Here is a 16,018-nt window from a genome sequence, read left to right on the forward strand (position 1 = left end):
CTCCCATTACAACGAAGTTCTTGGGACCAGCAGTTTTCTTTCGTTATATCTAAATTTCCTTATAACCGAACAAATAAACAATGTAAATACATAGAGTGGATGATGTTGTGGCCTGAATTTTTACTTCGTTGTAACCGGAATTTCGTTACAACCGTGTTCTTTATACGGAAGTGCACTGTATTACAAAAGGTGAGACCTACAAACATGCTAATTTTGCATTACACAAATTCATGTCAAAATCCTCCTATACCACCCAAGTATTACACATTCTATTTCTTAATCTATCTTTCTTTCTCTTTCTCAAATCTAGTTACTGATAATGTTTAGGTATAGCTCTTTCCTTTTTTCCTCCATCTATACCTTCGTCTTCCTGGAAGCCTTCAATACACTATGTAATGTCTTTGTACTGTTGACACATTCAGATGCTTGTAGGCAAAGCCACAACCCATTCCTCCATACATGGAGCACATTAAAGTCGTTCCCGCAAGCAGTGAGTCATACACGCACATCCACATACGCCATTGCACACTCACTCTATCTCTCTCATACATGCACAGTTATACATAGTATACAAACTCACATAAACACATACACATACCTTACACTATCTCTCCCTCTCTCTCTCTTTCTCTCTCTCTCTGTCTCTCACATGCATACTCAGACATACTCATTGCCCTCTTCTCATCTCTTGCTTTCTCCTATGTGTATGCACATACATACACACACACATACAGACACACACATACATTCTCTCTCCCACATTATGTAAATGTACATGTATGCACCCTCCCTCCCAACACACACACACACACTATAACACATCCAGTCATTGACAAACATCCATACACATGAGTACCTCTGTCATGCATTTAAGCGAATGCAACCACACAGAGTCACATTATACAGACATATAGACAAAAACACACACTTGTACACAAACACACAATTTCTAACATACAAAAATGTACATACACACATCCCCCCCCCCCCATAAAAACAAAATATAACACATCCAGAACACTGACAAACACTCATACACCTGAGTACCTCTGCCATGCATAACATGTTAGCAGTTGCAGAGGTGTCACATATTATCCACCCAATTACCTACCAGTACTTTATCTTATGCCTAATGTTACACCTATACACATGATATAACCCTGAGGACATCTAGACTTATATCATATCACAGGAAGTTTCATACCTCATAAGGGACAGCAGCACTATATCCATGCAGTGAAAAAATGAAAAATGTCAAAAATGGAAAATGTCAGTGAGAGGCAATTAAAGACCATCTATTGTTTGTCTGAACAAAATTCTACGAGATGACAGAGACCGTGTCTCTTGTATATCAGTGAAAATTTGAGAGAGGTAAGCTAAAAACAGCTTTATTGTATACATCGGCCAAATTTTGTAATATTTAAGAAAAAGACAATCTCTATTGTATATTAGTGAGAATTTGAGAGATACATATGACAAAGACAACCTGTATTCTATAATGATGAAATTTTGAAACATATATACGACAAAGGCCATATCCGCCGTGTATTGGTGAGAATTGGAGAGCTACAATATATATGACAAAGACCATCTGTATTATGATATAATGGTATTTGGTTAACAACTGCGACACAGAAGACAGACAGCATCTCCTTTGCATATAGAGGTGAAAATTTGAGATATAAGACAGAGACCATTTCTACTGTCTGTGAGTTATTTCTGACAGCATCTTACAAGCAGTCAAAGGAACTTTTTGTCCTGCGTTCAATCGTTCAATACACCAAAAACCATTCTCTGTGTCTCTTCGCCAACAAAGTACATGACAAATGCCACATAAATGGCACAAAAGTCATCACATCAGTTGATACAGCAATGTTGAGGTGCTACAATCCACCATAAAAGCTGCCTGAGTTTCTACTACTATATACACCATATATTTCAGAGGTTTTTATTTTCGCCAATTTTGCAAGTTGGGTGCTTTTCATGAATTTAATAGTTTTAAAAGTGAAAATATCAACTCTGATTCCTTCATGAATAATACATACACGCATATGTTTTTTCATCCATTGGTGTACTCCACAATCGCAAATGTATCTACTCTTGTAAATGTTGGGAAATCCCGATTTGCGAAAAATTAACCTCACTAAACATTATTTTGGCACATACAGTAGATCATTCATTCTCAAGCACCTGTTTAGACTTCTTCCTTGAAATTTTCTTTGAACTCTTTCCTCTACAAAACTATTCCCCCTTCATCCCTTCCCCTTTCAAATAAAAAGAAAATATTGTCTCTTGGGAATGATTCTCATTACGCGACTCGAAAGGAAGCACACATGGTCCTTACCCAAGGAAAAATTTTGAGGACAGAATGGTCTACCATCACCGCCCTACTCATGTGCGAGCCTTTGGGATGATGGAAGACTCATACACATCAATCACCCAACTGACATTTCGATGCTCATCAGACTATGAAATGCATGTGACCTTTGCCTTCATTCCTAATTTTGTTTTTTATTTGTTAGTTGACTGTTGTTGCTGTTGTCTTTTTTATTTCTGCTTCTCATATGTATTTTATACATCATGACTTGATGAAATAATGTGCTTATCTACAAGTGCATAATGTTGGCATAATTGCTTTCTCGTATGAGGAACCTCAAAAGTGGGGGAGTATGTCCCACCACCATTTTTCATTTTGGTAAAATTTCTTGATCATGTGCAACGAGTGTCTGTTATAATGTGTCTTTCCCAGACGGCATAAGCAGAGAATATGACTCTGAAACAGCTTCCAGTGGAAAGTCCAGCGCAGTGAAAATATCCATGGAAACAGAATGATAATAGCTGTCTGCACGACTGTTTTCTTTTTTATTTGTTTCTTTTTTTTTCCAAAAAGTATGTAATCACTATCACAAACATCATGGTTCTATGACCTACTGGAAACACTGTTATATTCTATTGGATCTGAGCATATTTGGGCAATTACCCCCCAGCTAAATACTAGTTAATGGTAAGGTTAGAGTAAAGATTAGGATTAGGGTTAGGATTAGGGTTACAATAAGGTTCAGGATTAGGATTACGATTAGGATTAGGGCCACAGGGAGGGTCAGGGGTAATTCCCCAGGGGGTAATTGCTCTAGGCCAGATCTGAGACATTATCAAGTTGTTCATCATTGATCAATCACTTCACTGTCCGAATAACATACACGTCATCTGAGACGGTAACACTAACGAGAAATTCCCAAGTACAGTATCGGATGAAAACCACTGCTTTCATGCATGCAGAATATCAGCTAAATGGGCAAACTCTCACTTTCGCACTGACATCAGCCTGCCAACAAGACAGTTATATCACTTGCACTCTCATGACCTTGATCCCAGCCTAAGCAATGCATTTTACATCACCTAATAGTCAGAAAATACACAAGAACAAAAAAACACACAAATACAATCATTCTCACTGCTGACATTCTTAAACAATGTAATTTTACTATTATGATAGTCTCCATACCAAGATTTTGAATGTAGTATCACACATGAAGGACATACCATATACCACCCCTGCCTAATCATTACACACTCCTCTCATTAACTGTATATCATCTCCATGCGCTTGAAATGTTTCATGGGGTCAGCAAAGTACGCTTATGACCTCAGTCAGTTGAAATGTTCAAGGCCCAGCTTACATGACCAGTGGCTAAAACTAACAATAATTCTAAAATCTCTCTTAATCTCAGTACTGTAACTTCACAAAGTGAATCAAAACCTGTATTTCACCCATCTGATGGTTTGACCTTTGACACTGAGCTTGGGTTCATTCGACTTACCTTGATTGCAGAGGTCATAACAGCATTGGCGGCCAGCGTCATTCCGTCCCTTCCCACTCGTTTGAGGGCCTCATAACCCCTAGTACTAGCTTGGTTGATGTACTCATCGATTTCCTTGATAGCGATAGTGGAAAATGACAGATTGAAATGAAGTGTAATGAATACCCACACATAGACACTTTTCTAGACTGTTTGTTACAAAATCTCAGACTCCATCAATTAGGAATGTGAGCTGGAAGTGAAATTGGGCAGTGTCATGATTTTTACATAAGGAATGACAAGCAGACTTGGAAACTTCACAGGCCTCAAAATCAGCATTCAGATGCAACATTTTAATCTATATCACATCATCAATCCAGCGTTACGTACATCATCAAATTGTGCATCTACTTTGGATGAAATGGTTACACTTCTAGTTACAAACTTATATCTTTTGTACAGTCTTTATAGCAAACATCACAGGTCAACATTGTTGTATTTTGCAAAATATATCTGATCATCAGCATATTTTTACGCAAACAAGAGGTAGCTGTTTGTTTCTCATCAGCTTTTCACAGCTCAGGGGCAATCAGAAGAAATAGGAACAACTCTCGCAAACATGTAAATATTACTCTGTAGCTGCACATATGATATCCTGTCTTGTTTGGAGGATGGACAGAGGAAAAACAAGAAATTACACAGTGTCAGAGTTTACATGGAAAGAGCTCCGGGGCTTTAACAATTCATACAGGGCACTGAAAATCTGATACTCCCCGATGCTGTTGGAACAATTTCAGCAATTCGCCATTTTAAGAGGCTTACACCAGCACCTTGGGAGTAGCTCGGTGAACAGAATGTACCCTTGCATGCCTCAAGAAAGGATCGGATCAGTATCTGGTGCTAAAAGCTAGATAGAAGAGCGTCTGATTGCAAAAACACAACTCCTTTTCCCTCTGGTGTGTATTTTCTGTTTGTTCCTTCCTTTTTCTCTGCTTTGTTCCGAATTCTGGGTGTAAACATGATCGGTGCTCACTTCAACTTGGTTTTCATAGCTAAAATTAATACAGCTCTCACAAAGAATTGACACAAACAGGATGGCAAAAACAAAATTTCAACTATCTTTATTACATTTGAATACATTTTTGCATTGCTCCCTTGGGGCTTTTCACTCCTTGTTTTGTTTTGTTTGTCTGTTTTTTGTTTCGTTATTCAGAAAGCAAGCTAAAATTTGCTGCTTTGTTTTTTGAGGTCTCTTTCAGACTGGTATTTCATATACATACTGCATTATAGTCAGTTTGAAAAAAAAAAATATACACATATGTAAGTTATAAAAAGATTCTCATACTGACACATATTTCAGATATGTGGATTTCTAGAGCTTTAAAAGAAGCAGGTCTCATACCTATGTCACAGAATTCATGTATTACCAAAGCTAAATGCTTTAATGTTTTACAAGATCTCCTTTTTGCAAACTACTTCATACCAAAAGCTTATTAGATAGACTTATGGTTTAATGTTTTCGATCATGGGACATACATGTGTTCCACTAATTCCTTTTGCCTTTGCTTAGAACATCTTAAAGTTACATAAAAACAAAAATATTTGGATTTTGAATGTAAATAATGTCGCATATTGACTCACAACCCTTTGTGTGGTAAAGAGACCCAAGCGATGCTTATAAAAAGAGTGCAACCATCAAACAAATAACACATGATGAATTTGCTTGAGAAGGAAATAAAGTAAATGACAGCAATCAGCAGTTCGTCTTCCGACTTCAGGAATGACCGTTATCTTGACAATCCTGGAGGCAACCATACAACGAGATGACATTAGGGAAGCCAAAACTCAAAGCCCATAAATCACACTCACACAAATTCTATTTTGAGGGCATGGCATCTTAATTGGTATAATTGTCATCTCGTTTCGCCTCCTCTGACTCCGTACTCCTGGTGTCTTGGTCATTCTGTGTTCCTGTGTGTGTGTGTGTGTGTGTGTGTGTGTGTGTGTGTGTGTGTGTGTGTGTGTGTGTGTGTGTGTGTGTGTGTGTGTGTGTGTGTGTGTGTGTTTGTATGTGTGTGTGTGAGTGTGTGAACATGTTTCACATTTGCTCCCATGAAATTTCTGTCCCCTTTCACTCTTCTATAGATGCATATTCATCCCACGCATCTTTCTTCAGTTCGATTCACAATAATGCTTCTTTACAACAACAACAAAACAAAAAAAAGGCTAAAAATAACCTGCATGTGCCTTGATAGACTGATCACTTATCAACGCTCTTCTCTCAAGCAAATTAAAACTCGAAACCTTGGGAACACGTTCAGCAGTTTCTAAATTTGGTATCATCAACATGATAAGGTAAGGAAGGGTCTGGATGTATAGACTAGCCAATGCCTCGTTTCTCCCCTGTGGCATCTTGCAGAGAGGGATGCGTATATTGCATGTGATTAATTGTAAATATCTCTGCACCAAAGACATCTACATCAGTGATTTGTGTTTCACCTCTCTCTCTCTCTCTCTACGCCGATGCCGCACCATCTCTGCTAATTTTCGACTTGTGACACAAGACTCCGCTGTGCTCCCGGCTGTGGCGACGCAAGTGTCTGAACTTTTCTCTTCATGTTTGTATGTGAATCATCTTACTAGAAATAATATGGTGGTCACATTCAACTTAACTTACAGAAAAGAACATTTTTTTTTTCCTGAGTGTATTTGTGACTCATGCAATGAGTTGACTATGAGTTATAACTTACGCAACCTACTGAATGCAGACAGAATAGCAGTGATGGCACATTTTATAAAGAAAGTCATGGAGAAATTCAAACGATTTGATATTGGCTTGCCAGTTAGGGGCAAAGGCTTGTGTGATGTCCAGAGTATAGTCCTGAGCTTCTTTGGAAACAAGAGTGACCCCATCAAAATGAGACAAATATATTCGTAAATACAGTATTTTAGTGGCATCTCAATGCAGAAATCACCATTTTGATAACAGTATGATAGGATAGCAATTGAGAAAGAAGGATAGATCATCTGAAAGATAAAACATACCCACAGCAATAGGTTTCACCACAATATGCTGCTCTTTTTAACTGGAATGTTGCACTTTTTGGCTTTTGCATTACAGTACTTTTGTCCACTCTAATTCTGATTCTAATACTCGTGTATGTAGTTGTTCAGTAATTACTTCAATTGGCACTGCCTGATTCTGTTTTGTTTCTGTTTTGTTATGTCCCTTTTTGTTTTTGTTTTTTGCTGTTGTTGGTGTTTTTTTTTTTCTTTTTTGGGGTGGGGGGTGGGGAAGGATTTTCCTACTTGATTTGACACTCTAAAGCCAGGCTGACACTTGCACGACTTTTGGCCACGATTTTGTCGTGGCAAGTCGTGACCAAAATTTTGAACAATTCAAAATTCTCGTCCCGGCATGGCACGCAGGTCACGACGGGTCTACGCACACTTCACGCCAGTTTACGACTAGTTTGCGCACTGGCACAACTCGAGTCGTGCCAATGCGTGCCACAGAATCGTGCAAGTGTCAGCCTGGCTTAACCCTTAGCCTCATTTACCCACAACAGGATATACATGACCAAGCTTTTAGGATTCATTTCATCCACTTCAAATACCCTTGTGGCTCACCTGCTCTTTTTTACTTAACGTCGGATGGATGCATTTCCGGTATAAATAGGTGGAGCCCTTTGTCCAGGGTGAGATGAGCCAGAATATGAAGAGGATCTTGATTTCATAGTAAAATGGCAATCTGTGGATGGAAACAAACAAATGAGCGGAGAAAATCATAAGTTAGAAACTGTTAAAGAGATGGGGGTAAACAGAAAGTCTGTCAAAAATGTGAAGCAATACAGAACAAGATGCGTGAAGGAGTATTATACCTTTACTTACCTGAGTCAATGTGTACATTTGCTCAATACCAATAAGAATTAAAAGTTTTAGAGCTTCAATGTTTGTGAAACTCTCTTAACCCCTGCCCCCCCCCCAAAAAAAAAACCCTAATAAATAAATAGAGTACTTTCTCTAATATTGACCTTCTAAAGAACACTGCATGCATAGCCGTATTTACATTATATATTACATATCATATATAGTGGAATGCATTGTGGTACACTGGGTATGGCTATGGCCCCCGGAAATAGGGAACTATAGGTTCAAGCCTTGCCTGGTGGGTCCACCCTCCCACAATATGTTTTACCTACTGTAATCCACTTGACTCGTGTATCGGGGGGGGGGGGGGGGGGGGGGGGGGGGGGGGGGGGAAAGAACCATATGATAGCAGGGCCCTTGGTAGAGTCTACCCAGGGTAAACAATACCACGATGTCACTATCATCCGCATTCTCCGCTTGTCTGGTGAACTCTCTCATGAAACAATTCGCGACTGCTCCGGCCAAGTAGCTTTGATGCCTATATTGCTTCGTCCTAATCAAAGTTATCCTGCACAAATTGCTCTTGGCAGCTGTGTAGACGAGTAGAGGGCCAGTGCAGGTGAACAAGGGGTTTGATTGCTCTGTGGAGCTTCCTGTGGTGTACTTACACAGCACACACAAAGCATAGGATGTTAACTGAAAGGATAATTGCAGGGCATTACGTAAATTTTTTTTCCACGTTGGGGAATCGGGCAAGGGCTCCACATTCTACACACACGAACATCCCTTCATTTCATTTGCCCGACAGAGAATATTAATTGCCCCATGTAAAGAGGCAGGTGAGTTTGTAAGCACCTCGTGTATATACCGGCAATACAGAGCTAACATCTGGAATGAGGTATCGTGTTCAAAGCTATCTCTTTTGCAGAGCAGATGACTTCTCAGCTGTAGTCTAGATCCTGAAGGGCCTGCCTGATTGTAGCCTGGCTTTCATCTTGGGTGTGTTTAACTCTATCAGAGCAATGGCAACAATGGCAATAGGAATAGCACTTTCAGAGAGGAAATATCATCCTGTATCATGGCAAGTAAGGCAGGGTACTTACAGAGCCACTTGCCCACCTGTCCTTGCCCAAATAGCCATTTGGGCAAGTGATAGAAACATAATAATTATCATTGTTGCTGTAATGCCATATCAGGGATAGTCCATAGCACTGGATCGAATCGTTGAATAAAATGATCCATCCAAATCCTACCCCCCCCTTTCCTTTTTTTTTTTCTCTCTCTCATTTTCATGAAGCATTAGTGACAAATGCCACTTCATTGGCGCAATTGCATGTACCTTTATGAAGTGGAGCCCTGCTCCCGTTTCAAATTATGGCTAATGTCTCACCGTCATCATGGGAGACCGGTCTTCATGTTTGCATCATGAGTGATACGGGACCGACCCGACTGCAGCTCGGGTAGCTAGGGACATTTTGAGCCACCGTCACGCATAATGTGGCTCCTCCAATACTTGCACCAGCTGAAATATTCAGGATTGCAAGATTCCTTGTGAACATGAGAAGAGAGAGAGCTTTTTTTCCCCCCGTGGGTAAAATTCATCATCTCGGAGACGTCATGGTTTATTCACGAAAATTGATGCCCACTGAATAATGGCGAGAGTTGTCCCAAGTACAGGCATAGCTTACTACAAGCAGCCTACAAGTTTTCGCTCAAGTATTTTTAGTGTTCCTTCTTTGCTCCATTGGCTCGCCACTATTGGACTTAAAGGGGAAGGCTAGTAACCGATCAGTGGGAATCAGTGGGAATGCTGAGGGATGATTGTTCCAATCCTTGTGGGATTCATTTAAGAGTACATTATATATCTACTGTTGTGTGAAAATTATTTGCTTCAGAACGGTCTCATATTCAAGTAATGTGCAGATTAATGCCCCGTCAGTGACCAGGGACGCTTACCTGGAAACATTAAACTGCACATTACTTGAATATGAGACCATTCTGAAGCAAATAATTCTCACACAAGAATAGATATATATAATGTACTCTTAAATGAATCCCACAAGGATTGGAACAATCATCCCTCAGCATTCCCACTGATTCCCAGTGATCAGTTACTAGCCATCCCCTTTAAGTAGTTTTTAACAGGTTTTTTTTTGCTACATTCCTATATATTGTGTTCCTAAACTTCATATATTTTTCTCCTCATACATTTTGTTCATTGTGTAGCTGAATCAAAAGCATTTTGCTTAAGGCTAGACGTGCGCCTTGAGAAGAAGCTTGCGTGATTGATTCACAGTCAAAGTCTAGAACCGTGTCCACAGGGCCACGAAAAGATTTGGTGGAAGAAAGATGATCTAGCAATTGTGAATGGGCCATATCTTGAATTGTGACTTTACAAAAATTCATAACTAGTCCATGAAGTCTTTTCTCATCTGGTCAATGCAAGAAAGGAAAAAGTTTAGAATGCCAGGATGGAGATTTTATGGTGTATGAAGAATGAGAATAGATGCTTGTTTACTGTAATACACAATATTTTCGAGGCATGAAATTTTCGTGAATGGGAGCCGAAGGCCTTATTCGCAGCATGAAATTTTCGCGAGTTGCCTCTTAATGATATCAATGCACACGATTCCTAATGCTCAGAGGATGTATCAATGGTCATTGAATCTAATAATGCAAATGATATGAATGTAGGACTATAACATCGTAGGGTGGATATCACAATATTAGTGAAAATGTGCTGTTTGGTATAGGTCTGCCTTCTCCCAAGTGCTTTTGTAGTTCTGTATGGTTCCTCCCATACCAGTCATTACCAAGCTTTAGATCTGCAATGTGAATGCTAAGACGAAGCAGCCTCCAAGGTTTAACAATGGAAACAGCCGTCTCATGCACTGCAGAATACCATTTTCGGCCTAATTAGTGTCATCTTAGCATTCACGTTGCAGATTTAAAATTCAATTCGTTTTTTATTCATCCAATAAATAACACTACAGGAAATTCAAGCTTGGTATTATCTACACTGTATGTCATCATCCTCACGTGACGCTCAGTACATAATTGAGGGCATTTGGCCTGACGGTCGCCGTCACCTTTCTCTGTGGCTAAATGTTTGGCTCGTTTTCGCAATCACACTGCCGTTAATTGATCTCAAGATTGCTCCAGGGTATTATTACACCAGCATAGATTTCAGGAGAGTAGACCACCTCTGTATTCTCTGTAAAGGGAAGATCCACAACTAGACTCAAGTGTTCTAAACCTGCTCAAAGCCTATCTTCATTACAGCACTTTGATACTCTACTTATGACGTTTCCTCTATACATAGTGAGAGATTCCTATTTCAACAAAATTTCAGCAAATCAGTTTTTTTTTTAACAGCTTGAACACTAGAGGGATGCTGATCGAGTCCTTGGCATATACAGACACAACACAATTATACACACACACACACACACACATACACACATACACACCACAACAACAAAAAAATGCTGTGTGACTGAATGCTTTTCAATACGATTAGTATCATGAGCATGGATGGTATGACTATTACCTTCAGCGATACAATGAGCGTCAGTGATACATTAGCATACCTATGGGGTAGCGGTATGACAATCAGTATCGGCAGTGTCTTATCACGGCCTTGATGGCTGCTAATGCGGAGTGCCATAACCTTCAAATCAGCGACCCACTTTCCCCCCACAGATAGATAAAAAAGTGAAAGTAACTTTCAACATCTCTGATGTCCTTCAAATGTCTCTGATGCCCACTGCATCGACTGCGACTGCGCTTGGGACTTTCAGCATACCTGTGGCCTTACAGCGTATGGTATATAAGATGTAATTCCACTACTCGATATTGGTTTGCCCAATCTGTTGCATGAATGCACAATGCAGTGCTACTACATTCATGATTTTGAAATGAACACAAGCAATCTCGGGATTCATCTACACCATATATCTATGTCAGTCATTAATTAATAAAAGTCTTAAATATAAATTGGTTAGTTCTACATAACCATACCTTTAATATTCCATGCTTTAAAATAGATATAAAACTGTGTAGCCTAGATGTTGGGAAACTATGACACTCAATAGATAAGTACACACTATTTTTCAGGCACCAAAGTAGACATCTGAATAATAATAAGGCCCCCCCCCCAAAAAAAAAAAAAAAAAAAAATGTTGTATTGGCGTAACATGAGATTTTCAAATAGGGTCGAGCGGGCGGATTTTTTTTGGGGGGTCTTTTTTTGTTTTTTTTTGCTACCTGTATTTTATGTGTAAAACTCATATTTAACAAAACCCAATTCGATAGAGATCTGTTGCATCCAAAGTGTGTTATATCACCGGTTTAAAAGCCGTCACGACATACCGGTCAGAATACGAACGAACAAATTCCTGGGCTAAATCACCAAGCGCCACAGACAAATCGATTCTCCGAATAATATCAAAAAAAATCTTCGAACCGGACTTGCCGGTCGCCAACACGCTGTACTGCGCGGCCATTTTCCGACACCAGCTATTGTTGTTGTTGTTTTTGATAATTCGCAAACCCGTATCGCGCCCTCTCTCGGTAAAAACAATGTATTTCCTTTTTGGTTTTTTGAAAAGTTCAGGGTCGGGCGGGTTATGCCAATACAACAATTTTTTTTTTTTTGGCCTAATTGACACTTAACATAATTGACAGCATATTATGTGCCACATTTTGAAAAGTGCCTTGGTTGCTTTAATGGTTCACATGACACAGTTTGAGTAAAATGGGAATTAATAAGCATTCAAGAGAGAGCAGATGCAAGTAAATCATTGATCAAGAGGCACGTGGTAAGGACATCAGATTCACCTGTCTCCAATGTTCTGCTCTTGATAAATATGACATACAGTACTTACATTGAAGCAAATATATCTGCTACTGTTTCCACGCAGCTGAATAATGCAAATACTATCCAGTACATCATCCATTTTACCTGCAATGAGAGAGAGAGAGAGAAGAGAGAAAAATGGTTTATCAGCAATTATACCAAACAATAAGATATGTTTTTCCACGGATAAAGCCTGTCAGAATTTTGTTTAAGGAGATCAGTTTTTTCTTTATCAAGCAATACACTTTTATCATCTATTCACTGAATGCATTTCAAAGGTTGCTGGGGGCAAAATATAGCTTATTTCATTTTTTCTTTTAAAGCAATGTAAGACTGTTTCTAACAAAAATATACTAATACTAACATTTTCACATGATGGACCTGTTGCATGGAAGTTGAGATCAAACGTAAGTCAGAAAATCAAACATAAGTCTCTAAATGCTCAAAAATTTTCTGGTTGGTTGATAGCTGACTTACATGTATGTTTGATTTTCCCTCTTTCTATGCAACAGGGACCTGCATTTCCATCACATCAGATGTCACTGAAATTTGTAGCGAGTAACAGCAGAGCACAAGAATAATGCATGGGACACTTTATTTCTACAATGAACTAAATATTACTCACAAATATCATTCTACTCAGTACTGTGACATTACAAACCTGTCGGAGTTTTCACCTCTAAAGAGACCGTGGAATGGAATTAACAAGAACTTTCAGAATTCAACCACTTCTCTTTTTTGTTTTGTCTACTTTCTATTTTTGCCTGTTCATTCTAAGACTTTCAGGGTGTTTAATATCTCTGCATTCACTGAATCCACTGCATGTACATTTGGGGTGACTTCCCCCTTTAAAGGTAGAAATACAAGAAATAGACGGAGAGTGGGAGAAAGAGGAAGAGAGACAGGGAGAGAGCTAGACACTGCTTTTAAAGGTCCTGTAGCATGGGGAGACATGGGTGGCCTGATTAATCAATTCATTTGCTGCCCATTAGGGTACATTCGAAAACCATGAAGAGTGCGAGTCGGCGAATGTGTGCATCGAAGTGTATGCTCAACGGTAACGATCGCCTCCAGTCAGGATTCTTCAGCTGTGTGTGTCTGTGTGTATGTGTGTGTGTGTGTGTGTGTGTGTGTGTGTGTGTGTGTGTGTGTGTGTGTGTGTGTGTGTGTGTGTGTGTGTGTGTGTGCGTGTGTGTGTGTTTACATAGAGATCAGTGATAAAGCTGTACACAATCTGTTTCAGGGGATTCTTGAATATACTGTATATGCCATATATTTCGCGAGTCTAAATTTTCGCGAATCAGGAATATTTCGCGAGTGGTTAAATTCGCGATCATGGAGTCCTGTACTGAACGGAGAAGTGTACACGCGTACGTCACATTCACATCGGGATCAGAGTCAATATTTTCGCGTGTCTTTAATTTCGTGAATAGCACCTGACTCGCGAAATTTGCGAAAATAAAAGCCTCGCGAAATATTTGGCGTATACAGTATATCTGAGCCAGGGTGAGCCTTCCCACTCTATTGTATCCCCAAGCTACCGCATCTTTAAAGGACAAGTCCACCTTCATATACATAAGGATTGAGAGAATGCATCAATATTAGTAGAACACATCAGTGACAGTTTGGGGGAAATCGGACAATCAGTTCAAAAGTTACGAATACTTTAAGTATCTGCGCAGTCACTGCTGTAAGAGAAGACTACTACAGTGTATGATGTCACATGCGTACAACTATATAAGGAAAATAAAAAGAGAATTTTACAAAACTTCACTTTTTGAATAAAGTGCACAGTTCTTCGACTTGCTACTGACGTATGTTAAGGGTAATATTATTCCCCCTGCCTTCTGAAAGAGAGAAGTCGAGTGTTCTTTTGTTATGCGAGAAAAATGGAAATATGTTGAATTTTCTTTATTCTTTCTTTATATCGTTGCACTCATGTGACATCACAAGCTATAGTAGTCTATTCATCCAGCCGTGACTGAGCAGAAACTTCAAAAATTCATAACTTTTTAACGGATTGTCCGATTTTGCTCAAACTCTCACTGATGTGTTCTACTAATATTGCTGCATTCACTCAACCCACATGTCTATGAAGGTGAACTTGTCCTTTAAGATGTCACCTCATAAACTCTCCTTTACTCAGCTCCACCTAGCCTGATAAGGAATGCCTCTTGACATTTTCATGACAGGGCGGTCTCCGGCTTTCGACGAGCAGGGAAGCATCGAAAGCAAAGACTTACGAAAGACAAGGCAAACACCCACACACTGTCCATTCTGTCCTCCAGAAAGACAAGAAATTTGAACAGGCTGAAGTTGAGATCCCAGATGCTGGAGACTTATATTTGCAGTTTAAATACTGTTCGATACCCTCTTTACTCTTGCCCCACACTATTCAAATAACATGCTGTCATAGAATTCAGACACACATCCCCTCCCCCTACCCCCCCCCCCCCTCCGCATCTTCATGACATGTCATATTAGTGCAAATTAATTCAAAAAGGCATCAAAAGTCGAGCATTACGGAAGAAATTATATTTCATTTGCTTATAAAAATATAAATTGTTGACTGTAACATACATGTATCTGACATAATACCAACAAAATTCACTGGAAACATTTATGCCAAGTCAGTTTCATTGTACTTTACCTGTTGCTGGAATTTTGGTTAACCCACTGAGGACAAGCTAATTCTGCTATAACACACATTTCCCATAGACACCTGGCTAAGTATACTCAGGACTAGTCTTCAACGGGTTAAAGAAAACAAGTCTGACTTACACTATGTCTTGAATTCAGAAAAGCGATGGGTCACCATTTTTTCGTCTGGTTTTTTGAATTCACAAGACATTCTATCTTGAATTATTTTACAGACTACAAGCTCTCAACGACAAAAGTGTTTTCAAAGACAGGTAACGAGATCAGAAATTTTTGAAGGATGGCACTTTCACATTAATGGAAATCATAATGGAAAGCTCATGTTGGGTCTTTCCTGCCACTTTGCAGTCTCTGTTCAGTCTGTTAGAAGTGAAGAAAGCTCCCCACAAATAATGTATTCTCCACGGAGGAACCGAGATTAAAAAAAATGTACTCATGCATGATGATGACGATGAATTTCTGGCCGACCGTGGCTTATGTGTCTTTTATGTCCTGGGGAAAAGAGAGCCGAAATTCATGTATAAGTGGGAAGGATGTGCGCTCTTCACACATAGCTTTCCATGCATCCTGCTCGCTCCCACATCAAAGCCAATCAGCAATGCGGGAGCGGCCCTATAGAGCTTGCATCACCATTGCATGCTCACTCTGTTGTCTGCATACAGCATCTCTAGATCCTTGTCCTGCTTGCTCTGAGCTCAAAATGCAGGGCCCTAACAGCATGACTGATTTGTCTTTATTCACATGATGTGATCTCTCTCTCTCTCTAAAAAAAAAAAAAAGCAAAATGAAATAAACAAAAACCCACAAACAGCATGTCTTCATGTTTGTGGTA

The 16,018-nt window shown here is 39.5% G+C and overlaps 1 protein-coding gene across 1 annotated transcript in view; it reads right to left on the reverse strand.

The window, feature by feature from the left end:
• Window positions 1-3,559: 3,559 nt before the first annotated feature.
• LOC139731545 (receptor expression-enhancing protein 2-like) overlaps window positions 3,560-16,018 on the reverse strand; it is a 44,538-nt gene continuing 32,079 nt past the window's right edge. Inside the window, exons 3-5 of the mRNA XM_071642430.1 lie at window positions 12,557-12,633; window positions 7,431-7,551; window positions 3,560-3,935 (exon numbers count right to left, since the gene is read on the reverse strand). Of these exons, the coding sequence (XP_071498531.1) occupies window positions 3,768-3,935; window positions 7,431-7,551; window positions 12,557-12,633 (366 nt within the window). The 3' untranslated portion in view covers window positions 3,560-3,767. The remainder of the gene's footprint in view (window positions 3,936-7,430; window positions 7,552-12,556; window positions 12,634-16,018) is intronic.

The sequence above is a fragment of the Diadema antillarum genome, unplaced genomic scaffold, assembly GCF_040938485.1.
Source record: "Diadema antillarum isolate AM-2024a unplaced genomic scaffold, OU_Dant_1.0 seq00000378_RagTag, whole genome shotgun sequence".
NCBI classification, from domain to species: domain Eukaryota; kingdom Metazoa; phylum Echinodermata; class Echinoidea; order Diadematoida; family Diadematidae; genus Diadema; species Diadema antillarum.